Source organism: Ornithodoros turicata, chromosome 10, assembly GCF_037126465.1.
Source record: "Ornithodoros turicata isolate Travis chromosome 10, ASM3712646v1, whole genome shotgun sequence".
NCBI classification, from domain to species: domain Eukaryota; kingdom Metazoa; phylum Arthropoda; class Arachnida; order Ixodida; family Argasidae; genus Ornithodoros; species Ornithodoros turicata.
Genome location: NC_088210.1, coordinates 7,493,833 through 7,521,740, shown reverse-complemented (window position 1 = coordinate 7,521,740; position 27,908 = coordinate 7,493,833). Strand labels below are relative to the sequence as shown.

The 27,908-nt window shown below is 46.0% G+C and overlaps 2 protein-coding genes across 4 annotated transcripts in view; both read right to left on the bottom strand.

Moving 5' to 3' along the window:
* Positions 1-15,361, bottom strand: part of LOC135370697 (uncharacterized) — a 30,443-nt gene extending 15,082 nt beyond the window's left edge. For 2 of the 3 annotated variants that reach the window (XM_064604494.1, XM_064604496.1), the window contains exons 1-4: positions 15,277-15,361; positions 6,671-6,770; positions 4,476-4,554; positions 1,107-1,188 (exon numbers count right to left, since the gene is read on the bottom strand). In XM_064604494.1, the coding sequence (XP_064460564.1) occupies positions 1,107-1,188; positions 4,476-4,493 (100 nt within the window). In that variant the 5' untranslated portion in view covers positions 4,494-4,554; positions 6,671-6,770; positions 15,277-15,361. Of the gene's footprint in view, positions 1-1,106; positions 1,189-4,475; positions 4,555-5,224; positions 5,457-6,670; positions 6,771-15,276 lie in introns of those variants that run through there. The other variant, XM_064604495.1, reaches the window with a different exon arrangement.
* A 1,977-nt stretch (positions 15,362-17,338) lies between these two features.
* LOC135370591 (serine protease HTRA2, mitochondrial-like) lies at positions 17,339-27,869 on the bottom strand. The gene is made up of 6 exons (XM_064604362.1): positions 27,265-27,869; positions 24,319-24,520; positions 23,048-23,272; positions 20,231-20,324; positions 20,018-20,177; positions 17,339-17,585 (listed from the first exon to the last, which is right to left on the bottom strand). Exons 1-6 carry the CDS (start codon positions 27,591-27,593, stop codon positions 17,429-17,431), a joined length of 1,167 nt encoding a protein of 388 aa, XP_064460432.1. The 5' UTR covers positions 27,594-27,869; the 3' UTR covers positions 17,339-17,428.
* Positions 27,870-27,908: the final 39 nt, after the last annotated feature.

Here is a 27,908-nt window from a genome sequence, read left to right as displayed (position 1 = left end):
CGAGCGCTTCCCAGCTATAAACATGCCATCAAGGCCACTCTCAGAACGTATGTGACGAGAAAGCAGTGTTCTGCTGCTGCACATATGCGTACGCTCTCCTGCAAACAGGTATCTGGTCGTGTCCATGTCCTGTCACCAAGTATTCGAATCTCGTGAGGGGAACCTTTTATTCCACGTTAGTGCCGCGAAGCAACTGTGGCTATGATGGGCGTACAGACGTGGACAGATGGAGAGTGGACAGCAGGAAGGAGCTGGGGGGACAGGGGGGGTTAATATGCGTGCCTGGTCGACTTCAGGGGGAACTGGGCCAACATTCGTCTGGAAAGCCTTCGAAAAACCCGCGGGTAAACCTCAGACACAGCACAGCCGGTGACAGGATTCGAACCCGTGTCACCTCCCAGTCTCGGCGTCGAAAGCGATTATCCTATAACCACTATGCCACGGGAGCTGGTGTGAGGTGAATCGGGTCGCATATTATTATTTTTGGGCAAGTACAGGGTGTGTGCAGAAAAACATGACCCGCATTTTTACATGTAACTCGCTGTCTACTTAGCCGAGGAACTTCTGGTGGCGCACGACGGCGTATTTATGCGTGCGAAAGCTACAAAATAATCCTGGAAAGCATACTCAGTGTAAAAAAATAAACAGGGCGCGAAAACATGAGCTTCCATGCATTAGAATAGGGTGGTCATGACAGCGCATGGTAGTGCATTTCGGTCTCAGGAGAGTTATGTGCAGGCACCGCTAGGGGTACTGCCGATGAGCATCCATGTGGGACATCGTTTCGATTTATGCACCGATAGCTCCCCTAGCGGTACTTGAACACAACTCTCCTACGTTAACCGTGTTGCCCTTTCACATACACCCTGTTGTCCACCATGTTGCCCTATTCTGATGCAAGGAAGCCGACGTTTTCGTTGTTCCGTTTATTTTTTAAGCTGAGCATGGCTTCCACAATTTTTCTGCAGATTTCGCACGCATAAATGCGCCATCGTGCGCCACCGGAAGTGCGTTAGTTAGGTAGACAACAAGCTATGTGCCTAAATGCGGGTCATGTTTTTCTGCACACACCCTGTACAATGTCCCCTGTGCAAACCTCCACTCACCACAGACTTGAGAATGGGAGAGAAACGAGCTTGTATTTCCACTGTGGTTGCTGTGACCCAGCTTGATGTGGAAGGCAATCCTCTAGAAGGAGGCAACACATTTTGCGCGTCACTTCGTATTTCATTTGAATGTTAGCTAAAATGACCTATATCACGAATGTTGCCAAGATCGAAGTTATTCAAATTTAGGATGTTCTCAGCTAAAGCTAGTTTAATTCATTGTCGGTCGAATCCAGATAGATCTTCGAAACAGATACCGCTATGTTCACCATCGGCCGACAATGTACTCGGCTTTTTTATGTGTGTGTTGGCTCTTGTGGTGGTTCGTGATGCGTGTCCGAAAAATGCTGAGTCATTAAATAAACGAACTTCGCACCGGCGACAACGAGATCCGTGTGACGTCACTCCAAAACGGGAGGAGCAATAGGGGAGGTGGTACTCCAGGAATGAAATGACACCGGAGTTTCCGAACGGGCTGGAACAGATGCGACCGTCCCTTTGGTGCCCGTATATTCTGCACGCGCCCTATTGCTGTCTGACAAGTCATTTTCATTTCGAATTATGTGCGCTTAACTGGAGTGGGGAAAAAATGCGATAGATTTGTCCTATAAGTATAAAGACTACCTATCTGTAATTCTTAGCTCGAGTAACGATAAACTTGTATCGCGTTGTTTGTGCTGTCCTGGCAACTGTTAACCGATCTCCAGTCTCAGTGGCCTCGCACAGAGCCGTTTATAGGGAGAGTTTGGCCATTAGGAGGAGCCTAACTTAAAGCGCGTCATACGACGTCACGGCTGAACGACCTCCCTCGTCGTGCTCTATTGTTGTCCCGTCGTCAGCTGGTCGCCGACGCCATATTGATGCTGATCGTTGTTTACAATCCACGGAGAGAAGACACGTGCGAACTTCTTGCTTCGAAAGCCTTTCGTCCTTGAACTCTTTCAGTTCGCCAACAAAGCCCCCCTTATCACTAGGGCGAGTGGGTCATAAGCCGGTTATTCCTGTAGATTACATTCAGCGCGACCACGAAGCTGTGGACCAGCTGGAGGACAGCATCAATATGGCGCGGACTAGACGGCTGATAAGCGGATTCCGCTCGGATTCAGGCTTTTTGGGCGGCGCAACGATGACTCTGACGTCAAAATAGGCTCCACCCATGAGGCGGCAAAAGATCAAAGAATGGCCAAACTCTCACTATAAATGGCTCTGGCCTCGCACCGATAAGCTCACGACTACCGGAGAACGGTTGATATAGCAATGGACCGGTCGACCTTAACTTTGGGGGTGATCGGTATGGTATTGTTTATTGACAATAACTGTGAGAACGAAGGCTCAAGTGCAATCAAAAGAAGCCCCAGGAAACCATTCAGGCAGGTCAAGATGAGCAGTCTTCTTACATTGCGCTTCAGTCCTTTCTTTTCTTTTTTTTTGCGTGTTGCCAACAGGTGTTACCATGCCAACACCCGGTGATCCCCAATATGATAATCGACCGGTTCAGTGCGGTTTACACCGTTCCTCCAGCGTTTATCGGAGCGAGGCCACGGACACGGTAGATTTGTTAACAGTGATCGCGACAGTACGCTTTACTAGGAACAAGGTGAAAATTTGACTCAAATTAATTTTATATTTCCGGGCACCACAGTTTCCTGTATGATGTCCATCCTATAACGCCTCAAAGCGTAAAGTCAAAGAAAACGGAGGACGTTAAAAGACCTAGGTGCTCGTACACCATTAAAAATGAGTTGACGTGCCAATTAGCACATGACCTTCCCGAGCAGATGTACCAGCACATCGTACAGTGAACACCGCACACACAGCGTCGAACAACGATAAGTTGTAGGAAGGAAGTTGCCTCAGGACAGAAGCCGCCGATATTTCGAACAGAGACTGTTCTTCTTCTGGGCACCGTCCTCATCATTGGCATGGTATTTAAAGGGTTAGGTGTGACGTGTTTAAAGGTTCATGCGAATTGTGGGTCAACAGCCCGGAGGGAAGAAAGGGTCCCTGCGGGCTTCTACGGCCGGAGTGAATGGCTGCTTTGTTAGGGTGTGGAGGGGATTATGTGAACGTAGTGATCTAGGCTACAAACCGGTTACAGAAAATGGAAGGTTCACGAACACGTGGACGGAACGGGACAGCAGGCAAGAATTGGCAAGCATAGCGAAAGATAAGGAGGTTAGTGGTTACGTGGGGAAAATTCCAGAACAAGCAATTTTTTTAAAAATAATATTTGTAATACAAAGTTGTGGCATGCAATAAAGAATGCAGAAAGCAGCAACAAATCACAAGGCACCCTAGAAACACTTCACAAATAAAATATGCTTTTCCCTTTTACCCCCATCATCATCTGTTATGTTCTGCATGGCCACTGCTTTCTGCATTCTTTATTGCATGCCACAACTTTGTATTACAAATATTATTTTTAAAAAAAATTGCTTGTTCTGGAATTTTCCCCACGTAACCACTAACCTCCTTATCTTTCGCTATGCTTGCCAATTCTTGCCTGCTGTCCCGTTCCGTCCACGTGTTCGTGAACCTTCCATTTTCTGTAACCGGTTTGTAGCCTAGATCACTACGTTCACATAATCCCCTCCACACCCTAACAAAGCAGCCATTCACTCCGGCCGTAGAAGCCCGCAGGGACCCTTTCTTCCCTCCGGGCTGTTGACCCACAATTCGCATGAACCTTTAAACACGTCACACCTAACCCTTTAAATACCATGCCAATGATGAGGACGGTGCCCAGAAGAAGAACAGTCTCTGTTCGAAATATCGGCGGCTTCTGTCCTGAGGCAACTTCCTTCCTACATCTCTACCGGTTCGCTGGATTTCTACCCATCAACGATAAGTTGTGTCATTCATACATGGATCCCAACCAGGGCAAGTGAGGTCTTCCGAAGAAAGTGCGGCACGGCCGTCAGGTAAGCTAAGCGTGGACATAAATATGGTACTGTTGCGAGCGGACTTTCCTTGGACAGCGGAGCACGTGTCATCAGGCGCTGATAGACAGCTGGAAAAGAGATTGGGATGATCCACTATCCCCTTGAAATGAGGGCCGTACGCACAACAGATACGGTCACGTTTCGGCTTCTCCGTTATGCGTACCGACCATCCCTTCAACGGAACAGAGGATCATCCCAATCTCGTTTCCAGCTGTGTATCAGCGCCGTTGCACGCGCTCCGCCGTTGAATAGAACTCTGCGCGCCAGTGTAAGTTTCCGCATGGCTTATCTAACAGCGACTCCCTTCAAAACCCTCCTACACCTTCCGAACATTTCAGTTGAACTGGGGCCTAGTTGGTTATGTATGGACAGTGGGGGGTCAATGCCGGCACTGTCAATTTGCCTATAGAATGAAAAGCTTGCATACCTTAAGTCCGTGCGGCATGCTGAAACGTGCTAAGTCGTACTCTTTATACAGCAGGGAGGCCACAGTGAAAGATTCAAACCTGTAAGGCCACAAATGCTATACATATACCTATGTTTCAGCGCTTTGCAAGAACCACAAAACAACTCAGCATTGCAATGCAGAACTTAGGTGCTGTTCTGTGCTTTGCAAATAAGCGTTTCTGCGAATATATTGCCAAACTTTGAAAGCAACGAAAATGGCAGTGTAAGATGACGTCATCGGATGAAATGCAATTCACACGACCCTGTGGTATACAATTGCCTATATTAGTTACAACATTGAAATAAGGTGAGTTTCATTCGTAGACATCAAGCTTCGTTGTACCAGCTTCACAATGCAGGGAAACGTTACCGACCGACCAGTAGAAGGACAGCATGATGTTGCATGTACGTCTAACTTCCGCTTCCGCGACGGGCGTTAAATACGGGCTGCCGTGTGATGAGCTTTCATCGCACGTTAAAGAACCCTCAGGTGGGCAAAAGCAATCCACAGACCGACCGCTGTGGCGTCGCTCATGATCTCAGTTGTCTCGCGACGTAAACCCCCAATTATATTATTCTATCTTCTGATTCATGGCTTCCACTAAAGCCTAGGCAAGGCAGTACAACTATTACTGTTTATAATATGTGAGCAGCACCACCCTGAACGCAAATAACTGGAGGGACGATTGAAGCCGAACTTCCAAGAAACCACGAACACATAATGCTCACTCCTCGATGCTCGCTGTAGTGTTCCACCGAAGTCCTTTCAGAGAACGACGTTGTCGAGGCTGCCTGCCATGCGCTGATAACCGCAACGTCTCGCAATTGGCGACGTCTTATCAGCGCAATAATTTTGTCGATGGGTACGCATTATTCTTTCTGCTCTCACCGAAGAAACTTGATCTGCTGATAGACAGCTCAGAATAGCTAGAATAGACAGAGAAAAAGAAAAGACGCTGGCGGGCAGTTGGAGGCGAAGAATGCGATGGAATGTAACCACCTTTCTGTTCGTGAATTTGAGCTTTCCTTTTTGGTTTCCTCTAACCTTGACGTGCACAAATTTCAGTGTGTTGTACTGATTTTGCGCAGACCGCAATCGGTTTCCGTCACTAAAGCTGGAACCGCATGGCGCAAAATTTCACCGCGAGAACCGGTTTCTATAGCGCGTACTCGAGCACGTCAGCAGCATCTTGATATTTCACGGGGACAGCAACGTGGCAATCACAGCGGGGCATGAGTTTCGTAAAGCACTTCCAGGGGTCCATGGCCTTGCCCGTAGACCTCTCCCTGTTTGTAAACAGATGACGATAGTGTTCGACAGCGCCACCAATTTGGTAGAGTTGAACTACGCTCAAAGCTAGGGGGCGAACATGGTCGCGCCCCAAAGCCACGGTCTTGAGGGGATTACGATGGTTACTGAAAGAGACGCGACCTTCGGTCCCACTTTTCTTTCAATAGGAGGCAACGAACAAGTGCACATTCGTGGAACTCAGCCCTCCCCTTCCGACTTATTTCGGTTTGTCTGTCAACCAACGTCATGATGACGTTTCTCGGGTACAGATCTATCGTCATTTACTTTTCTATTTGTGGCTGGGGCGACAAAATACTGCACAATCTCAGCGTACTCTGGCTCTCGGATGACGCCAGCCAGAGAAGACCTGGACACGTTCTTTTTGCTGTATACGAAGCGCTATCACAAGTTAGGAGTAATCATAATAGTAATGGTAGCGTGTATTACAAGTAAGGTTTGTTTTCCTGCATGTAGCGCGACATGTTCCACGTGCCGCAGGGCAGGACCACCCTTCGACCACCCTTCGACCACCCTTCGACCACCCTTTTGAGGTGCGACGGAAATCTCTGACACACGGTGCCGTAAGCAATGTTTACCTCCCCTCCATTGCTACTGTCCTCAGAGTGATTGAACCCTTGAGTTCTACAAGCCGACACGTTATCCACTGAGCTCACGAGGCAGGCTGAGTCAGCTCTGCCAATGGCCCGTCTTCTGCCATTTAATGTTGTGCACTCATATGGACTGCTACGATTCCTATGGTTCCAGACACGCGAACTGAAAAGGGAATCATTCATACTTTACATATGGTAACGTCATGTCATGAACGACTGTGATGTCACAGCACCGCCTGAGAAGCTGAAGTCGCAGCTTCAGTTGTAACTCACCGGATATGTTCTGGCAGATGACAAATCGTTCAGTGCCGGCCCAATGTCTCCTTTCTTCTTTGAATAGCTCGAGATCAGGTGGAATTGCTACAGGCATGTGCTACAAAAACGAAAGCACACGTCGCTGTGTCTGTCACGTATTATTATTATTATTAGTTGTTCAGAAGACATTCATTACCTGTACAATTTGAGTTTTGAAACTTAATAAGCTGCATGTCAAACCTTTCGCAGTCAGCTACATTATATCATTATTTGATTGCTATAACTTGACCGTCTTATAGACCTCCTGCGTTGTAGTTGGAGAAAACTGAACCACATGCAAGGCTAGACACTCGTGCGTGTACGCCGCCTAGGTTTGGCCATGCAGCGATGCCGCCGCCGGTGCCCGTGCGACGTGCCAATGTGTCTGCGTGTACATGCTTCGTGTATAGTTCACCATAGTTCGTGTACGGACACGTGACAACTTCCAGTTTTGTGCTCTTGCGGAGGTCCCTTTCGCACTGACCATTACCAGTGGCATATCCAGAACCCCAAGCACGGGGGCTGTTGCGGAAAAATTGGGGGTGCGGTCATTATTAGCGTTACATCGTAACCGCATGACCAACATGTGTCTAGAGCTGAAATAGCAAGGACCTCTCCCCCACTGGGAAAGGGGCTGCAGAGGTAAAACGTTAGGGGCTCTCACTAAACATTTGGGGCCTTCAGGAGCTTTAGGGAGATCTAGATAAATCGCTGACAATGACATCCCAAATATAGTCCCTATTTGTGAAATGGGTGAGCTCGTTTTTTCTGGATAAGGCTTCATATCCACAGAAACCGAGCCCAGTGTAGTGTTGCCGTGCCACTCAAATTTTGCAAGATGGAGGCAAAAAGCGCTGTGACTTCCGCGAAGACTCCTACTGCGTGCCAAGGACAAAGGGGGTGACAATTGACAAATATCCTTCTGGTGGAAAATATGAAGCGCGTTACGTCGGCTATTTAGGAGGCGTCGGAGAAGCCGTTGGTCACTGGTATATTAATTTACCATCTGGGTTCTATTTTGCACGTCACACGGCCACACGTCTTTCCCCCCACAACGGACTGAACGCATCGACAGATCCTCCGAAGTTCTTTATGCTAGATTGAGGATTGGGCACACATGGCTCACGCATCACCACCTACTCAGAGGTCAGGATCCGCCAGTTTGCGTGCACTGCGGCGACAGCTTGACTGTCTTGCACGTACTGGCATCCTGGCCTCACTTCGAACACCAACGCCAACAGTATTTCACCGCGCTCTACCGATACCATGTCCCACTCCACCCAGTCCTTCTACTGGGTGACACTCCTCTTGTGCCGTTTGATAATTTTATCCAGTTTTTGACCATGTGTGGGCTACGTAGTCAGATGTAGATGTTAAGTATTGCTCCGCTTTTAACCTTCATCACCCAACTGCTCATGTAAACCCACCCATCTCTCACCCAGACATGTACAAGATACTCAAAAATGTATTTAAGATAAGATAATAAATACTGACGTTAGAATGTAATTAAGATAGAGTATAAATACATGAAAATTAAAGTAATTAAGATAGAGTACGAAATACTTCAAAAAGTATTTGAAATACAATTAAGATACTATTTATCCTTGAACGCAAAACGTCACCGGTCAATGTGGCAAGTCCCCGCTATGTGACATGAATCACCTAAAACCCGTGTACAACGCAAGCCGCCCCTGTGTGATAGGAGTCATCTAAACAGAAGTCCCAAAAAGATGAGAAAGAGATACCACATAACACCACTAAGCACATGTGACCCAGAACAAAGCAAACCTCTACAGGTCCCTGCCCGGCGTGGTCAGAATTCGGCGTTATCGCGTCAGGGCACACATAATAGAACCGTCACTCGCCGAGGATTAGTATACACTGGGCAAGATCTCTAAATGGGGACTTCCAAGAAGGGCCAATGTCCGGGTCAAGTCCGAGGGACTCAAGAAATTTTCACAGAACAAGCAAGATAATGGAAAGATGAGACACAGAAAGTTTGATGGGAGATCCAAAATATGTAATTAGAGTATTGAGCAGAAAATATCATAACATGTATTTTAAATAGAGTACAAATACACAAAACCGAAATTATTGAGTAGAGTACCAAAATACCGCAAATTGTATTTAAAATACAGTATTTTAAATACAATACTCCAAATACGTACAAGTCTGCTCTCACCCATCTCTCATCCTGGATCATCTCATCGCTCACACTTGTAGATAGCTTTTAACTGCCACACTCACTTGCTATCGTCATCCTCCTCCCTCTCTTTTCCTGGACCATCTCATCGCTTATACCTGTGCTTTTAACTACCAACTCACTTGTTAGTATCACGTTTTGTTGTTATCGTCCTCTCTCTCTCTCCCACACCATCTCTCCCATCATCATCTCCCACACACTCACCATAGTTTTGGCGCTCTTTGGCCTTTGTGCCATGGAACGCACAATCTATCTCTCTCACTCTATTTTGCATGATGATTTCTGATTGCGATTTTTCATTAATTCCATCTGTAGTCCTCTACTTCTGCACTCTAAGAAAAAAAGGAGTAAAATGGAGAGTAATTGCAGCTTCTAGTCCCCTAGACTGCAGTTACTCCCCATTTTGGTCCCCTAAACCCGACATTATGCCCCAGGACTGCAAATTGTCACTGAACTTCACAAACGGTCTTCCGAATGTAACAGTCTATGGAAATATGTGCTCTTGGTCAATTTGATGGCATAAGGCTGTATTACTCAGCCAAGTTAGCAATTTTTCCTACAGAGTAAGAAACAGTTAGCGCTTCTTTCTTCGCAAATTGTGCCCTATGGAAGTCGTAAGATTTTATATCACTCGACATATCACTGTTGGCTGTTTGATTCGAAGTATCTTCATACATGCACACGAATTTTGTTCCTGAGACTCTTAGAACAGAACGTGAAATGCAGTCTCCACTCTGTGACATTCATTTACTCCCGTGCATTTACTCCCGAAAGGGACTATTTTTGGGGCAATGCATTTACTCCCCAAAACTAGTAAAATTACTTTTTCTTTTTTTTTTTTCTTAGAGTGTGCTGCGTTAAGTTTCCGTGCGAATTATGTACCAACTACCCCGCATCTATCCAGACTTTTGTCCCCCCACACCCGGACCCTTCTCACAACTGCCTATGCGCACGCGCATGATCTTCAAGCGCCGGAGAGGTTTATCTCTGCCTTCACTATAGATGGCGGAGTGCTGCGACGGCAGATGTGGGGAGACCGCAAGAACGGCGCGAGCTCGTCGTCCCACTCCGAACCGGCTTTGGTCCGTTGCGCTATCCACGTGGATTTGATTTAGCGCGCACTGATCGTGGTTCGCTAGAGAGCCTCTAGGGCACGACGTATACAGTGAACCCTCGTTAATATGACCCCCGATAATCTGACATACACGCTTTACGACCATACTCTTGGGGAACAATGCTGTGAAACCTCTGCAAATCCTCCCCGTTAATATGACAATTCCGCATTATGAACAGAATTTTCGGGAACGACCATGGTCATAATAACGAGGGTCCACTGTATATAAAAAATGTCCATTGCGGAAAAGAAAATGCAGTTGTGTGGAAAGAGAGAAGAAGAGAGATCAACTCTGCATCGCCACGATTGGCCACAATTAAGGTAATCGAGGAGGTAAGGCCTAAGGGGGATAAGGATAAGGTCTTTCGAGGAATAAGCTCATCGAGGGACGTCTGATATAGTTGCCAGTAGCCAGGCACACTCTGGAACAGTACACAGTGCCGCAAGACGACAAAGACGAAGGACGACTTCGGTTTATTTATTTTCAAAATTACACATTTCCAATGGGCATTTTAGTGCGTTTTGATTATCCTCTAGGCGCGTCGGTACGTGAAATTTGTGGAATTCTTACATTTAATTCCTTCAGTATAAGCTCTAAGGCCTCAGAATTCGTAAGGCGCTGAGCCCTCTGGGATTTTCGGATCCTGTCTATTCGTGAAGCAAACATGCAGGAACTGCTGAACATTTGCCAGGATGTGCCCAGGAAGAACGGCCTGCGGTCCATTGCGGAGTAGGCTCGGTGGATGGGATCTGACGCGAACACCAGACTTTCGCGGGTCCTACGGGAAAGACACACCGACGCCGTGCGTGTGAGATGTACAAGTACCTAGAGCTCACCGTAAGTGCCAGTACGCAATACCTAAATGAGCACGCAAGGAACATCTATATAGGTAAGGCATCCACTACGGCGAGCCCTTTCATCATCATCATCATCACCACCACCACCACCACTCCATCGCTCTCTCTCACATATTGCACTGCATGTCTCTTGACACAAATTCATAGTCCTCATCAATCATAGTTGGTACCTAATACCTTAGCCTTGGCCCAATCCGGCCAATTTCCCTTTCCCTCCATTTTTTTTTCTTAATAAACATATATACCCCTTCCTTGGTGGGTAACAGCCCGGGTCTGTTGACGAAGAAGTTCGTCTCCTTTAGTGTTTACGTTGTCGCCCAGCCGGTTGTGCCTCCTGCGCCAGTCTCTGTCCAGGTTCTCAGCATCTTTCATTCTGATGCCAAACATTACCCTTTCAGTTACTTGAAAGCAGAACTTGTCGATCACATGTCTCACTTTCCCAATCACCTAATCATCGCCACGGACCCATCTGTCTCTGAGGAACGGGCGGGTGTTGGCATTGTCATTCTCCAGCTCGACTTGCACTGTCCCGTTCGCCTCCCTGACTACACACCGGTCTATCACCGTGAGTTCCTGGCAGTGCTCCTAGCGCTGCTGAAGGTTCCCATTGTTTTCAACATGGTGCTCAGCCTCTGTGGCTCTCTTTCTGCGATTTCCTCCCTTGAGAGCCCCACAAGCACCTTGCTCGCCACCTTAGTTGCTTTTGCACCTATAGCCACAGCTCCCCTCTCCTTACCACCTGGATTCCTGGCCACCGCGGTCTCTCGCTCAACGAAGCCGCTGACACCTTGGTTAATATTGCACTCTCTGGTCCAATCCTGCATGTCCTTCCTCCGATAGCTAACACATCATCCGGGCGCGCTGCAGACGTTTCCTTTCTCTCGCGCGGCGTCACCCTCCAGGTCCTGGCTAGGAGCACTTCTCATTCCGTTGGAAACCTGAGCGTTGTGGCTGCCGTGAGAGACCGAAACTTCTGTGACGTGCGCTCGATGCCTCTCCCTCCCCTTAAATTTCTATCTTCACCGTGCTGGCCTCGAATCGTCACCTGCGTGCCCGCACTGCGATCAAGACGAGACCGTCCATCACTTCTTCCCTGATTGCCCCTCCTATGCCACTAGAGATGCGAAGCCTCGGGGAAAAAAAAAACGGAAATTTTGGATGTTTTCTTTTTTTTAGGGGAGGTTGTTTTCCCGTCTCCGGAAAAATTGCCCAAAATTTCCAGGCGAAAAAATTCAAAAATTTAAATTTTCTTGCCTTCGATGCGTTCCAACCCGTCAACAGTGCCTCAGATGCCTCTAATCCGCCAACAACCACCAACTTAGAGCTCTGTGTGGCTGGTCCAAGCGATCGCCGTCGCGTTCACATAATGTCGGAGTTCTGGTCGGAGTGGACAGGTTGTTCCAATTACCTATCACTGAGTAGACAGCAGTCTCATGGGATGCTCTGCTCTGCATTTATGCCTAGAGGGTGAACACTACTGAAGTTTCTCGCTCATTGGATGCTGCGGCTTGGCCGGCACTGCTTCGACTCAGCAGTAACCGCGCGTTCATTTCCATTTCTCCCAATTTTTCGGAAAAAAAAAACCAAAAGGAAAGAACATTCTTTTTTTTCTTTTTCGAGCGATTCAAAATTTCCGGAAATTTTGCATCTCAAATGCCACCATTCGTCGTCGCCTTCTCGTTCCCTCTCTTCTCTAGGTCGGTGCTCAGCTCTCCCTGACATCTCTGCTATCCCTTGCAGCCTCCCCTAACGGGCTCCAAGGTCTCCCAAGGGGAAATGGGGGGGGGGGGAGCGGTACACCAAGAAAATGAGAGAATAAAGAATGATAGAAAGCACGCTCACACACTAGAGCGTCTGAAGCATATCTGTGGAACTTGTTATCGCTTCTTGCAGAATGCAGAAGGAACTGCAACTACTATCGCCTTTCCGAATATTTGTTTGAGTGATATCACAGCGATGTTGCTTGATCTGATTACTGTGGGAAATTTCCGTCCCGATATGTTCCTTCTTTCCTTCCGCCGCGCCTCTTACTGCAGGGCGTTAGGGACCGCGCTATTTTCCATAGTATCATCTCATTCATCTCCAGCTCTAACCCTATGGTTCTATGGCTCTAACTCTGTGGGTTCTAACTCGATTTTTCCGTCCTGTTGACCGCACCTCATTAGTCCTTGGTCAATCTCCCTTGCGGATAAGCGCCATCCCGCTCGACGAGCAACATCAACAACAACAACAACAACAACAACGTTCATCGTGCTGAACGGTCTTTGTCCCCTGCTTGCTCCCATTGTGGGCAGGATGAAACAATTAACTGAACACTTTTTGCTAATCTCTTCTCATTTTTGCCGATTACGCAGGAGGTACATCTCGACCCCTTTTGTTTGTTAGGAGCCCCACTTTCGTTAGCGTCGGTGCTGTTTCTCGGAGAATCTCATACTGCGCTCTGTAATAGGTCTGTGGTCAGGGGTCTCGTGTCGTACATCGTGCTCTTCACTTTCTTCCTAATCCAAGGCCAGGTAGGCCAGCCTAACCATTGCCAAGCTTGGCTTTGTTGCTTGGGTGATCAGCGCAGCACACGTAAACCGGTTTGAACCGACTAATATCGATCGTAGTAAACTAGCACTGCAACGAGAACTGACAGGGGAGAAGACAAACACTGTGCTAGCGATTTATATTACTCGATTCCTCCTGAGGCACTCTTTGAGACGGTGACGGGAATGCATATAGAACTGAACGACAGGGTCAGATTCCAGAACCGGTGTGATATATATGTGGAAAACTTCTTGGACATTTTACAGATGTCAGTGATGGCCAGTAGTTAACTACATGTAGTTAAACTACTAGTTAAACTACCTGATTATAGTTAAAAGGTAGTTACCAACTACCTGCAGAAATGTAGTGTGCAACTACTAGTTAAACTACTATTTCGAGTAGTTAACTACAGTAGTTAGGTTACTGCAGGCGCCAACTACTTCCGATTTTATCGCAAGCTTTACGGCACGATTGTGCTTGCGACTTTTACCTTGAGCTACTTGTTTGAGGAGAACGGAGAGCAACTGTGCCGTGCATGTGTACAACATCTTAACTTTTGTCACTGCTTGTGATTCATATTTAGGTGTCCAAGAGCACTAAAGAATGGGATTGGTGTTGATGAACAACGTTAAGTAGTTATAGATGTAGTTAAAATACATTGCAGTAGTTAAATAAGTAGTTTTAACTACCTCCCCTGAGAAGTAGTTGAACTACTAGTTAAACTACTCCATTGCGAAGTAGGTAGTAGTTATAGTTAAACTACTGTAGAAGTAGTTAGTGGCCATCACTGACAGATGTATTTGACCTCTACTTACGTCAGGGACAACGAAGACCTGTTTATTCAGACAAGAGGAATATGCATAGGGTCGTGCCTGACACCTATTTCGAGCGATATCTTTTTAGCACGTGTAGACCGTCAATTGAGCACGGCTTTGGCGCCCCTGGGGGATGTCCACGCGTTTAGATACGTTGATGACTATCTAGTGTGGTACAGGAAAACAACAGATGCAGTTCTCTTCCACTGAATGACGAACATATTCTCCAAATATTCCACAAGCATGGAGAAGGGTCTCGCATTTGTAAGTGAGCTCCCGGAGGCAGGAATTTCCCTACACGCCCCCCAGGGGGGTGTACACCCTCCCTGCATTTTTGCAACAGTCCCCTGAAATTTCTCACCACCAACCACCAGCTCGGTCACCGACAGGTTCTGGTAGTGTGTCCGGCGCAGCGAATTACATCCTGTACTGTCAAACTTGGGCTGTAGGGCCACAGTCATGCAGATGATCGTACCATGCATTTCTCCAAAATCATTTGAAAGTGACTGTTCAATGCATATATTGCGCGCATATACCAGCAAAAATGCGTGCGGGCACGCATACTCAATGTGGATCATCAAGAACCATTTGCGGCCACCTCAGTCGAGCGAGGTATTTTGCTTTCTTCGTCTAAGGTCTTCACCGTTGGTTGCTAGGTGTTCATTGAGATTCATGAGATAAGGTGTTAGTCTTTTTCTTTGTGGGTCATGTAACTATGCATCTTAATCTTGAAATGCCGTTCATAATGAATCTGTATTCTAATGTACTGTGTTCTAAAGTAATAACACGTACAAATAAAACGGGAAAGTTGTGCAGATATGTCACCATTGTGCCACGATTCTTTCCGCGTCTATAAGAAAAATTCCGTAAGTGGAATCTTCACGAAGCATGGTGAGCTCCACATTGGATTGACTGACATTCCTGGTGCCTTCCCGCAGCACTTTAACGAAAGTGCGATTTAACGAAAGCAGTGTGATTCATATGTCTTCTGAACGCCACTAACCTGTCGATTCATGAAAAACACACAACAAGAGCACAATCCGATCTTGGTAGAACAAGAACTGACCTCCGTTTTGTACACCATGGAGTATGGACCACGGGGTTTATGAACTTCTCTATGATCTCCTTTGTTACACAAATGAGTTGCGTCGTATTGCCTATCTGCGTATGGCTTATCTGCGTGTGCGGCGTGTCTGTCCGAAAATTTTCAAAACTTTCCTAAAAACGGGTCCTGCGTCTTATCTGCGGTGCGGCTTATACGTGTGAAATTACGGTAATGTTCCTGGAGAAGTGGGACAAAGGGATTTGATGTGTAGACCTCAAATGTGACACGTGGATGATTACAACGGAGGTATTCAGAAAAGGAACATATTTCGGTGTCAATAAATTTCCTGATGTTGGAAGTCTAGCACAGTGTTTGTCTTCCTCCCCTGTTAGTCTTCGTTGCAGTGCTAGTTTACTACGATGGATCCGTACCAACTTGCCCGGTACACCACCGTCATGCGATTAATATCGGTTCAAACCGTTATTATAGTTGCGTTGAACCCGAACTCCCAAAAAATAACGGGTCCCAGCCATGATTTTAGATGAAAGAACTGATGTTCTGAGGCTGGAACAACATAGAAAAGACAAATACATACAAAGCCTCAATTCTTCTTCTTTCATCTGATTTTAGAGGCTTGCTTCTTCGTAAAGTTTAGCGGAATCGGTTGGCTACTTTGGCGGATCATTCGTCTAGAACGTTGGCAACATTCTTGAACACTTGCGTCTTGTCACTTGTCGACCCGCGCGTGTCTTGGTTTTCTGTGCCAGATTCAATTCAGTCCGCATTCAGTGATTTGATGGGCTTTTGTTCATCATGCCCGGCGTAACAAAGAAAAAGTACAGACGAAGGAAGCTGCAAAACTCTGAACAGCAGTCAGCAGCGTCGCCTGAAGATGACATCGGACGTGACTTTCGAAGAACTGAAAGTGGAGGCCACCATGTTTCCACGCCGCAGAGAACAACTCAAGGACTGTGCACCCCATTGCAGACCCCATCCTATAGTGATGATGGGCACGCAGACTTGCTCATGCGTATTAGAACGTGGGCGATTACGTACAACATTACCGACTCTGCCCTAACCGCCCTGCTGAGACTGTTGAAGAGGCATGCCTGTTTTTCTGATTTTCCCAGTGATGCTCATACGCTCATGAACATGCCGCTTTCTGCTGGAAATGTCAATTCGTCGATTTAGTGCAGTTTGGCGATGTAACTACGGTGCAGGTACGCATAATAAAATATTTGAGCTTCCTGCGTTACGGCTTGTCAGTGTTACTTTCACTGACGAAAACTATACAGAGCAGCTTGGTAAATCAGGGAAAGGCTGAGCAGGGGCCTAGTTGATGACCATTGAAGTAGCACAGAAGCATTTTTAACGCCCGGATTTCTTCCTGGAAAACTGTTAAGTAGGCCTGTAGGGTGCACCGTGCAAAGTAATTCACGCCAGAAAGTCATAATTATGGCAGAAATGGAAATTAAGGCTATGGTTCCACTTTTCTCCTTCCCTATCGCAGCTAAAAAGCTGTCACTACGGGGCGACACCAGTCCACCTATATCCAGTTGGTCCAGCAGCAGGTTATCTCCCTAAACAGGTGCTCGACAAAATCCATACTCCCAAAATAGCCCTTTGCACTTGGGTTATCTGGCAAGCCTATTATCCCTTCACAAGAGGTCACAGTCAGTGGTTGAAGGTTGGGGGAAGGTCGTATATCTAGTATCTCCAATGAAGCAAGCAAGAGGCTTTTCGAGATCGTGCCAGAGCACTTTGGCTGCACGTATAGCATGTATTTGCAAGTGCTAGAATGTCGTCACGCTAATACTCGACAGCTGTTTCAGCCTTATTGGGCCATCGTCGACAGTACGCAGATGGGCAACGTTTGAACGGATGGTGTCTGATGGCGTGATGGTTGGTTTCAATGAACGATATCCGAAACACCTGCAACAACCTTGCAGCTGTTCATTCCTTACACTGAGGTAACGACTCCGAAAGACCCATCAAGTCTCCTCTCTTCTCTGAACATCATCTTCATCCTCATCACGATTCTGCGTTACCCCCGCGCTCGTGCCGCAACAGCAATCGAGACAACAACCCCAAAACAACATTTATTGAATACAAACTCGCTCGAATTATATGCAGTATTTTGGCGTAATTTAATGCGTTGTACTATCTAAGGAAATCAGGTGGGTGAAACGCCTATCTTGAGGACCTTCCCGTGACGCTTCACCTCTATCTGGAGCGGCTCATGAACTTCCAACGCTTTATAAATGTCCTGCGACGAGTGAACGTCCTTGCCTCCTACTCGTACTATGACGTCGCCCGGACTCAAACCACTTCTGCAAAAAGAAAGAAAGAAAAGACTACACTAGTACAGGAGTGAGCATAACATACATAAAGGAAACAAGATTTGGAGCCCATTCTTCTCCATTGCCCCCACTTCCGAACAAGTCCACAAATTTTTTCCTTGCTACAACACGTAATTACCTTCAGAGATTACACAGACTTCTCAAACTGTTTCAAAGATTCCCCTTACAACCATGGGAAATATTTTGGCTTTTGCATATTCATCGTGTAACCAACTGCACAGCAGTCAAATTTTACCTTTCTACACATTACAACGTGTAAAACACACACAGAGAAGCCTACGGTACGGTGCCAAAAGGCATCAAGATCAGAGCCATTCCAATAAGCATCAGAGACGTATCCTTTATGGACACGTTTACTCGTGTGGTAATTAACTTTATTGTTGTTATACGTGGAGAAGCAATTCACTCTCTGCCCAGTTCAGCAAAAATATTTCTGTGGTGTCTTTTCTAACCTGTGCTAACCAGCAAAAACAAGGATTAAAGGTGGTTTAGGGCAAGGTTGCCAGATTTTGCTACTTTGTGCCAAATTGGCTACTGGTGCCGAAATTTGGGCAATGGAGACTTGACCATTTTCTGGCTACTGTTGTGGATAGTACATCTTTGTGTTAAATTTAAGACTGCAGTGCACCGAAATTGGATAACTGTCCTTGTGCACCACATAATGCTGAAGTGCACAAATATGTGTCCGCTTTTTAATGTTTCCCTTGACAATCAGCTTTCCCTCATTTGGTACGATATCCTTCGGGCTGTTTTCTTTGTGTGCTGGTGTTTTAGCACTCATTAAAAAGCCCTTTATTTGAATATATGATGCTGCACTAGTTGGCATATAATTAAGTTGGCTATTTCTGGCTACCTTCTCATGGCATGTTAGCATATCTTTTCAGGTTTTTGACCTGACAGCCGGGGTTGGTGTTCAAGGACACAATTGTGTCCTGTGAAGCGACTCTCTCATTACATTGGCATTAATCTTGAATTATCCAATGAGACACTGCGACACCAAGCATGTGGTGGCGGAGTGTTTCACGAAAGCTTTTTGCAAACAAAACTTCGAACGACCATCAGAGAACTGATGTTCAACAGTTGCCGCTTGCGTCGATCCCGTTGTATGATTGTCTGTATAAGTGAGAAAAATGTAAGAGTGAAAGGAGGATGAGTGAGAGAGAGAGCGGTTGATTTGCCCCTTCAGATGGACGTGCCCTTGAAAGTCGCTGGGGAAGTGTCCCAAGCAACAAACAAAAGTTGCGGGCCAAGCTTGGCTATAGTTAGGCTGGTCTACCTGACCTTGCTTGGTACATCACCGGCCAACACGCTTGTTTCTTGATACAGATCTGTATGCTGGCCAATGATTTGTCAAGCAGTGGCCAGCCAACGTTGTGCCAAGCTTGTGCCAAGCTTGTGCCAAGATACAGACGAAAGCATTCCTGCGGCGTTGCTCATTGTCATACTCACTTGTCTCACAGTGTAAGGTAATGATATATTATTATTTGTTTGTTTTGCTCGTATTTCCCACAACGACAAGTGAGCACGACGTTTCAAAATGCAAGAAATAGAGCTTTTTAAAAGTATAAAAAAAAAGCTCGTAAGATATGCCCGAGACCACAATACGACCACATGCACAACGACATGTGTTAACGAATGGAAACAACTCAGGCAAAAAGACATGTGTTTCCTGAGGAAAAACAGTTACTATACATAGCTTGTCTCGCGAGCTTCCGCAAATTCGAGAGTCCTGTTCGAGTGTGTGTCAAAATGAAGGATGATGTGTTTAAGTTTAATTTCGCGCGTACACAAACTACACTGAAATGATGAATTTCTTGTTGTATTAACTCGCCATTAAGGTAACGCTTCTGTTTCTTACTACTTTAGTTTTGAGAAATTCCTTTGGTCATTCGAAAGTCGAACTTATGTAGCGCTACACCATTCTACGTTACCCTCTCCACTTGGTGTAAGCTTTGGCAAGTGCTTGGCCAACGAGCTCGTTTCTTGATACGGATTTCTACCCTGGCCGACGGCTTTCCAATCCTCGTTCTGCCTATCACTATGCAACGTTGCGCCAACGCGAGCTGGCCGAAAGAGTCTTTGGCCAACTTTCATCTGACCTTTTGCCAACCGTCGGCCATTGCTTGCTTGGGGTGTTAGCTTAGCTCAATTGGTAGAGCCCTGGACCGGAAATCGAGAAGATGTGGGTTCGAGTCCTACAGGTGGCTAACCTTTTCAGTGACCTCCATCTTTCATCTTTCTTCGAACGACTGAGAACTCAAGTGGGAATCGTAGGGAATTGTTGTTGTTGAGTTGGGGTGTTGGATAACGCTAAAAACAACAGATTGAAGTTTTATCTGTGGTGCGAGGCTTGCTCTCTTTGCACGTTATTCTATTAAGGCACGTTCTGCTAACACACTCACAGGTGAGCTGGTGAGCCGATCACAACCTTCCAAATGAGCACACCGGCCGTCACGGACGGGAAGGCGGGGTCCCGTTGCCGTAACTCTTGGATCAGACTGGGTGTGAGCGTCAGCATGGTGATCCCCAAGTACCACCTTTCGGGAGATTCCTTTTGTCCACCTGCAATATTCACGTGTCTCACGTATCGACACGTAAAGGAAAAAGAACCTCACGTTTTTCCAGAAAATCTAAAGCATAGTCAGCAGGAACGGCAAAAGAAATTCCCGATGTCACTTTCATGGTGTTGATGCCTATGACAAGTCCATCCTGTAAGACAGAAAAAAAAAAAAAGAAAGGTTATGTATATTGCTTATTGCAAACCATGATTATTTATGGTTAGGGCCTGACTTTTTCGGGTTTTATTTTTGGCCAGATTCGGGGGGTAAATATCGGGTGATATTTTTCATTTGAAAATTCGGGTGTATTCGGGTTAAATTCCGTTACGGCATATTCTGTCGTCAGGAATTCGGGTGTATTCGAGTGATTTTTTTTGTTTAATAAAAATTTGTCTTAACATGGAACTAATGTTTAGCAATGTTATCAATCTTTATTTGAATGCACGCTTATGAGTGTGCCACGCGACCCAGATGTTTTCGGGTAGATTCGGGTTAAACCCGAATTTTACAGATTTCGTTCGGGGGGTAAATATCGGGCGGATACGGGTTTAACCCTAAAAAGTCAGGCCCTATTTATGGTGTGTGCTGTGGACTAGCTCAGCATGTCACCCCTATTTTTGGTGTTTTTTATCAATGTATTCAGACCAATAGCACATCTTTAGCAGCACGAAAGACAAATATGACATTTTTGTGTCAATGTTGTACGATTAGAGCCCGAAGTTTTCGGGAAATATATTTTTCTAAGTTCGAGGTGTAAAAATCGGGTAAATAAACATTTGCACTAAATTCATGCGAATTCGTGCGGAAAAACATCCAGTATGCTAAATTCGGGGAGAAATTGGGCTCAGTTACCCAAACTAACTGTACTGGCTTGGTACAAACAGTGATGTAACTGCATTTACTGCCAAAAAAAGTATATTGGTGCATTCCTACAGACATCCCAGTCAGGGGAGTTTGTTAGGTAAAAATTGGGTTTCATCCTAAACAGTCAACCTTCAATTCGCGGTGCAAATTCTGGGAAGAATTGGGTAAAAACCCTAAAACTTCAGGCTCTACGTACGATTTATTTATTTTTTTTGTTCTTCAGTGCTGTTACAAAAATGGTGCTACTACTCCGAAACAAAACCACGACCAATTAGCCGTGACAATGCTATAGGATATTCCGCAGGGCCGTGGTGACCTTGTTTTCACACGGTGCAAGATACCTATATGCAGCGTGAAGGAACACACAAAAGATCATTGAAAGTGCTCAGGGATAGCCAAAAAGAAGGTACCCTTACAAATGGTAAAGCACCAGCACATGCCCCAGATACCATAGTGGCAGTACTGCATGAGCTTCAGCTGCAAGTGCTACCACACCAATTGCGGTACTCTTAATATGGCTCTCCCCAGCATTTTTCGTCACCCAAGTCTGAGCACGCTTCACACATGGAAGACATTTCCGTGCAACGAGGGATGCCATCGCCACAATCACCATCACCATCGCCATCATCATTAGCTTTTCCAACTTTACGTACACCATATGGTTTTTGTTTTGTATTATGTTCGTCACAAGTTACTGTATTTACTTATTTGTTTCTAACTTATATGTATCTCAAATAATGTGTAATTATTAGGGCCCGGATTTGTAGCCACTAACAGGGGGCGCTCTTGACCGCGTAGCATGCAGTATGCCAATCATCAACGCGGATGATATCGCTCTGTCTCCCGATAGGCTGAGAAAGGGGGCGCGCCCCGTTTTATGTATCAATGTTCCTTCCAATCGGAAGATAAAACAATGCGGTTCTGAAGGTTGGTTGGCTTATTAGAATGGTTTATCCGACGAAGAGCGCTACCTGTTAGCGTCTAAAAATCTGGGCCCTAGTACTAATTATCTTACGTTATTTTGACGAGTGTTATGTTTTGTGTATAATGCCTTCTTGGTCCCGAGGGTATATAAATAAATAAATAAATAAATAAATAAATGGGAGCATTTTTTGGCAGCCTTGACAACAAGGTGAGACATTGGGCGTGTTGGAACATACTTGTAGTAGAGGAGTGAGATGCAAACACGGACACAGAAGAGAACAAACTAGTTTTTGTGAGTTCTGTGTGACCTTAAGGGCAACCTCCATGGAGCGAATTTTTGCAACGAAGATCGCGCGGCAGACTGCCACGCGCGTTCCGCCGCCAGTTGTTCGCCGGCACCAGCTCCATGGGCCGAAAAACCAGCGGACGGCATCGGGAAGTTATGCTGTGATGTCACTGTTGCCAGGGTATAAGGTGAAAGGTGTCAGGGGCTTAGTGAAATCAATTGCTCGAAAAAGTGCATTTAATGTCACAAATTTTGCAACTAAATCCAACATCTGTCTGAAAAGATGCGCCCAGTAACGTACCGAAAAGCATATTGACTACTGCGAAAAGAAAACATGTTTCTTGGCAGAGAATGCCTCACGTTCTAACGATGCAGTTGGCGAAACAGCGAGCAGACGACAGCATCCAGTTGCAAGAAGAGGACGATGACGATGATTCACGAGAGCAGGCGACCACGTGCAGGCGATCTGGCGTAGATTCGTAGCGGAAGAGCACTTTGATTGGTTATCTGCAGTTTACGCTTCCGGAATCGCTGACGCTGGGCGAAAATATCTGGCATGTGCAGATCGGCGGCGGACGCTCACATTTTTGACGCCTCGCGCAGGGCGTCCGACGCTGAGCGAAGTTCGCAGCTTTTTCGCTGTACATTCGCTGCATGGAGGTTGCCCTTTATGTGTTCATGTACATCTTGTACAAAAGTGTTGAAAGAAAGCGCTAGTTTGTTCTCTTCTGTGTCCGTGTCTGCATCGCGCTACTCTACTACAAGCCTCGACAAGTCAGACTACAAGGAAGAGAGTTTACCAGATTGACTAATGGTCCTCCAGAATTGCCGAACGTTATAGCTGCATCCGTTTGTATGTACTCCATCTCCTTGTGCATCCCGAGTTCCTTTCCAGAGCGATGCACAGAGCTAACCACGCCAGCCGTGATGGTGTTGCTTAGGGCGAGAGGGCTGCCCAGGGCAACCACCCATTCCCCCGGACGTACCAAGTCTGTACGGCACAGGGTCAGGCTGTTAAGTCCTTTCTGAAAGGAAAGCCATACTTCATAAATAGAGCGCATCACGAAGAGAAAAAGGGTATGAAGAAAATACAAAAAGTGAAATATGAAGAAAGCACAAGTTGTCGCGCTTTGTCCAGAGGAGGTGTAACAAAATCCAGACATTCCATAGAACAATGTCTGAAAGATTTCATTAGACAACACAATGCTGCGCACTAAAGCTATGATGACTAGTCAGTTCAACACACTCGAAGGTACTATTAAAATGAATAAAAACCATCATTGCAAGGGAAAAAAATGACAGGAGGGACAAAACTACACAAATACGGCACTGAACCAAACGGCATCCTTCGTCTTATTTGTTTCCCTTGCACTGAGGGTTTTTATTATTTTTAATCGTGAACCAACCTGGCCAATTTTTAACCATCTTCAGCTTATCGTTAAATAGTATTCTTAGAGCTCAAAGCTTTCGGGAATTTTTTTAAATTCGGGTAGTAAAGATCGAGTAAATAAACATCTGCTCTACATTCAGTCAAGTTTGGGTGGATGAACTTTCAGTTCGCTAAATTCGGGCTCAGTTACTCGAACTGAGCCGGTTTTTACCTGGCAATTTGCCAAGTAAATATCGGGTTTCACCCTAAAGAGACAACCTTCAGTTCGGAGTGCAAATTTGGGGAAGAATCGGGTTAAACCCCACAACTTCAGGCTCTAGTGAAGTAAACCTGCGGTCCCAATCTGCTGAAACACCAACCACGAACTAATGTAGCGAAGACGCTGATATACTAGTGAAGGTTTTTAGTGGCCTGACCACCCTCGCTACAAAGAAATCTTTACTGTAGTTTAAATATAGCAGTCATTGAAAAAGCCAAGCAGTGGCAGGCAATATATTTCTATCGTTCATGTTCTTATGCACCTTGAGGACTGTGACGTGTTTTTCTGTTGTGCGTTTCAGCCTCAGAACTGTTGCTTTCCATCACCTTCACTAAAGTAGTGTGGCGCTAGGTAGTGTGACGGCACCCTATTAATGCATGCACGGACCTGTCAGTGGCGACGCGCTGCTTCTAAACGCTTACCGCGGGAATTCGGACGGTTGCAAGGTCCGCCTTTAGATCTACGGACTCTACTCTTCCCACGTACTCCTTGCCGTCGTACATCTTCACGGTGACCGTGGCCCTGTCCGCCACGACGTGGGCGTTGGTCAGGATGAGTCCGTCGGACCGGACGATGAATCCTGACCCATTGGTCAGGGGGATTCTCTCGTTGGTGAAGGGATGCCTGCGGACAAGCGCTCGAGTGAGACACCGAAAGTCACGAAACAAATAGACCCTGAAGTTTTTGGGTTTTATATTTTTCCAAATTCGGGGGTAGAAATGGGGTCAATAAATTGATGTCGAAAATTCACGCAAATTCGGGCAGAAAAATTACCATCAAACTGAGTTCGAGGAGAAATCGGGCATTATTGTAGAATAAACGTTCAGTGTACCGTTTATCCAGAGTGCCAGAAGTAAGGGGCAGTCGCATATTTTGTGAGAAACTAGTACGTCGATGCCTTGAGGTGCCTAGCCTAGGTGCAGGTTTGCAGGTAGAAATCAAGTTTAACCCCAGATAGGTGAACCTCAATTCGGGGTGCAAATTCGGGGAAAAATCGGGTTTAACCCTAAAACATCAGGGTCTAGAAACAAAGAAGCAAACAAGAGACAGGGATTTACAGGTAAGAAGTGTGCTGTTTCCCAAACAGTTTCCCGTGAGGATTGTGGCCAATATGCGGACATGTTTTGGCCCGTCTTTCTCTTATTACGAATGCTTCAGTGGCTACGTGCATTCTCTCGCCAGTCACCTGATCAAGATCGCCCGATTTTACCCTATTTTGATAGCTCCAGAAATATGAAAAAAAAAAACGATGAACGATGTTTCACCTTCTTGAGAACTAGGCAACTTTCTTGAACAACTTTCTTTCTAGGCAACTTGAGGCCTTGTATGTGATTGTCCCTTCTGTGTTGTTCCAGCCTCAGAACATCAGTTCTCTCATGTCCAGAAATATGGTTACTTGTATGTTACACACCCCTTATACACAGGGTTCTGCGTTTTTGGGTTTTAGGTTTTTTCAAATTCGGGAGGAAAAAATCGGGCGCTATTTACACACGAGAATTCGGGGAGAAATTGGGCCCATGAGCTGTGTTTGATACGACACCGGGGAATTTTCGGGTGAAATGAAAGGCATATGAAACAAGCCACTGCTGTGATACTGGGACGAGAAACAATAATCTTTATATTTGCGCTCGGAACTGGGATAATGAATGACCGCGGCATTCAAACACTTGTCGGAGCTCCACAAAAGCTCTTCTTTAATGATGCAGGAAGGGATCATAAACTGAGGACAAATAGGTTGCCACAAAAAGCTCTTTCTGCTGATATCATGATTCACTTTTCCTACGGTTTACCGAGAACGACAAGTTGAAGGACTGCGAGGATTTCGGGTAAATATCGGGTTTTACCCGAATGCTTGAAAATTTGTGCGGGAGGGAACTATCGCGAAAAATCGGGTTTAACCCGAGAACGAAGAATCCTACTTATACATAGGGCCTGACTTTTTCGGGTTTTATTTTTGGCCAAATTCAGGGGGTAGTTATCGGGTGATATTTTTTATTTGAAAATTCGGGTGTATTCGGGTTAAATCCCGTTACGGCATATTCTGTCGTCAGGAATTCGGGTGTATTCGGGTGATCTTTTTTTTTTTATTAAAAATTTGTCTTAACATGGAACTAATGTTTAGCAATGTTATCAAACTTTATTTTAATGCACGCTTATGAGTGTGCCACGTGACCTGGATGTTTTCGGGTAGATTCGGGTTAAACCAGAATTTTACAGATTTCGTTCGGGGGGTAAATATCGGGCGGATACGGGTTTAACCCTAAAAAGTCAGGCCCTACATACACAATATGTATGAAGGGAACTGCCTCGGGACGAGAGCTGCCGATATTTTTCGAACAGAGACTGGTCTTCTTCTGGGCACCGTTCTCATTACTGGCATGATATTTAAAGGGTTAGGTGTGACGTGCTAAGGGTACATGCAAATTGTGTGTGTGTGTGTGTGGGGGGGGGGGGGGGGTGCTGTTTCCATGAACCTTTAACACGTGATACCTAACCCTTTAAATACCGTGCCAATGCTGAGAACAGCACCCAGAAGAAGACCAGTCTCTGTTTGAAATATCGGCGGCTGTCATCCCGACGCCGGCCCTCATACTTCCTTACCAGTTCGCTGGATTTCTACCGGTATATAAACTATAGGTGGGTCACGTCAGAGTCGTTTGCTCTTTTGAACTGCTCGGCATTTGTCTGTCGTCCCTCCGTGTTCACTCAAGCTCAGGATTCATCTTCAGTGGATTACGTCCACTGTCTTGCCTCCCTTATACCATCTTATTGGTTGAGGACCAGATGATATTCCAAACATGGTATATGGTGCACTAATAAAAAAACAGAGATTGACCGGCATAAAAGGAATGATTCGAATTTATATCGGCTTTGGCCTGTGGGCTACCGACCAAATGACACTCTATCTTGTCTTGATGCGCCTCACCGAGGCAGGACATGAGTTCAATGCCAAGGAAAGTGATCTTGCCATCAGGTTCTAACGATCGCCCCTGCCTGAAATAAAGTCATCAAACTCTTTATGTGTTCGATGTGTTTGCAGGTGACCGGTGTGATCCCAACGGGCAATGAATTCGTTCGGTACCGGCACCGAGCAAGATCTGACTTGGCCTTTGTGACATTTTGTGATGAAGCCTCTACCCTCTACGTCATCTTTCGAAATCGCCGTGCGTTCACATTTGCTTGCGTCACGCGCATGTGCGTCTGAGCCATATCTTTGGCACAATGCCAAGCTATGCTGAAATCTGCTCTACATGTTCCTCCGTCGATCTGTTTCTCTCGCTTTTCCGGCTGGATGCTCTACTGGCTGACAGCTGAATAATTGTACGCCCAACAACAATAATAATAATAAAAAAAAGGTTCCCACTTACCTTCCTAAAATTTCGATGTATACTACAGACGAAGCAGTCTTCTCTACAACGTCAGCAATGAAATTGAAGCGCTTAGACGGTGGTAGGGTGGACCCTTCCTGTTTGGCCTGTACGACAGGCCAGTATTGACGGTCCTTCATTAACCGGTAGAGCACATATCCTACTCCGAATACCACACCACAGCTCGAAAGAACGTGCCGTTTGCGGGTCTGCTGCTTCACCGCTAGCGTACTCTGTATGCTGTGAAGCGGACGGGACCGAACCAAACGTGGTATCATTGTCCTATTAGCCACACTAGTAAAAGATCCTAGAACCCGTTGGGCACTCATAACTTACTGGCGCCACTGGGATCATAAACACCTACAATTATAAAAGTTAGAATATTGCTGTTCTATATATGGATAATTTGGAACACAGCGTACACGTTTTCCCACGATATTCGAACTCCGTGCAGAACACAACACTGCGGCACGAACTGGAAGGTCGGGTCGTGATCACATCATATGCAATCATGCAAGGTCACATGCACGACCATATGGCACAACAAAACAAAACCAACGGAACAGAACCAACAAACAGCCACATTCAGCGGAAGCAATGAAGTGTTCGAAACTGTCGTCTGCTACAAACTTTTTCTTTGAAAC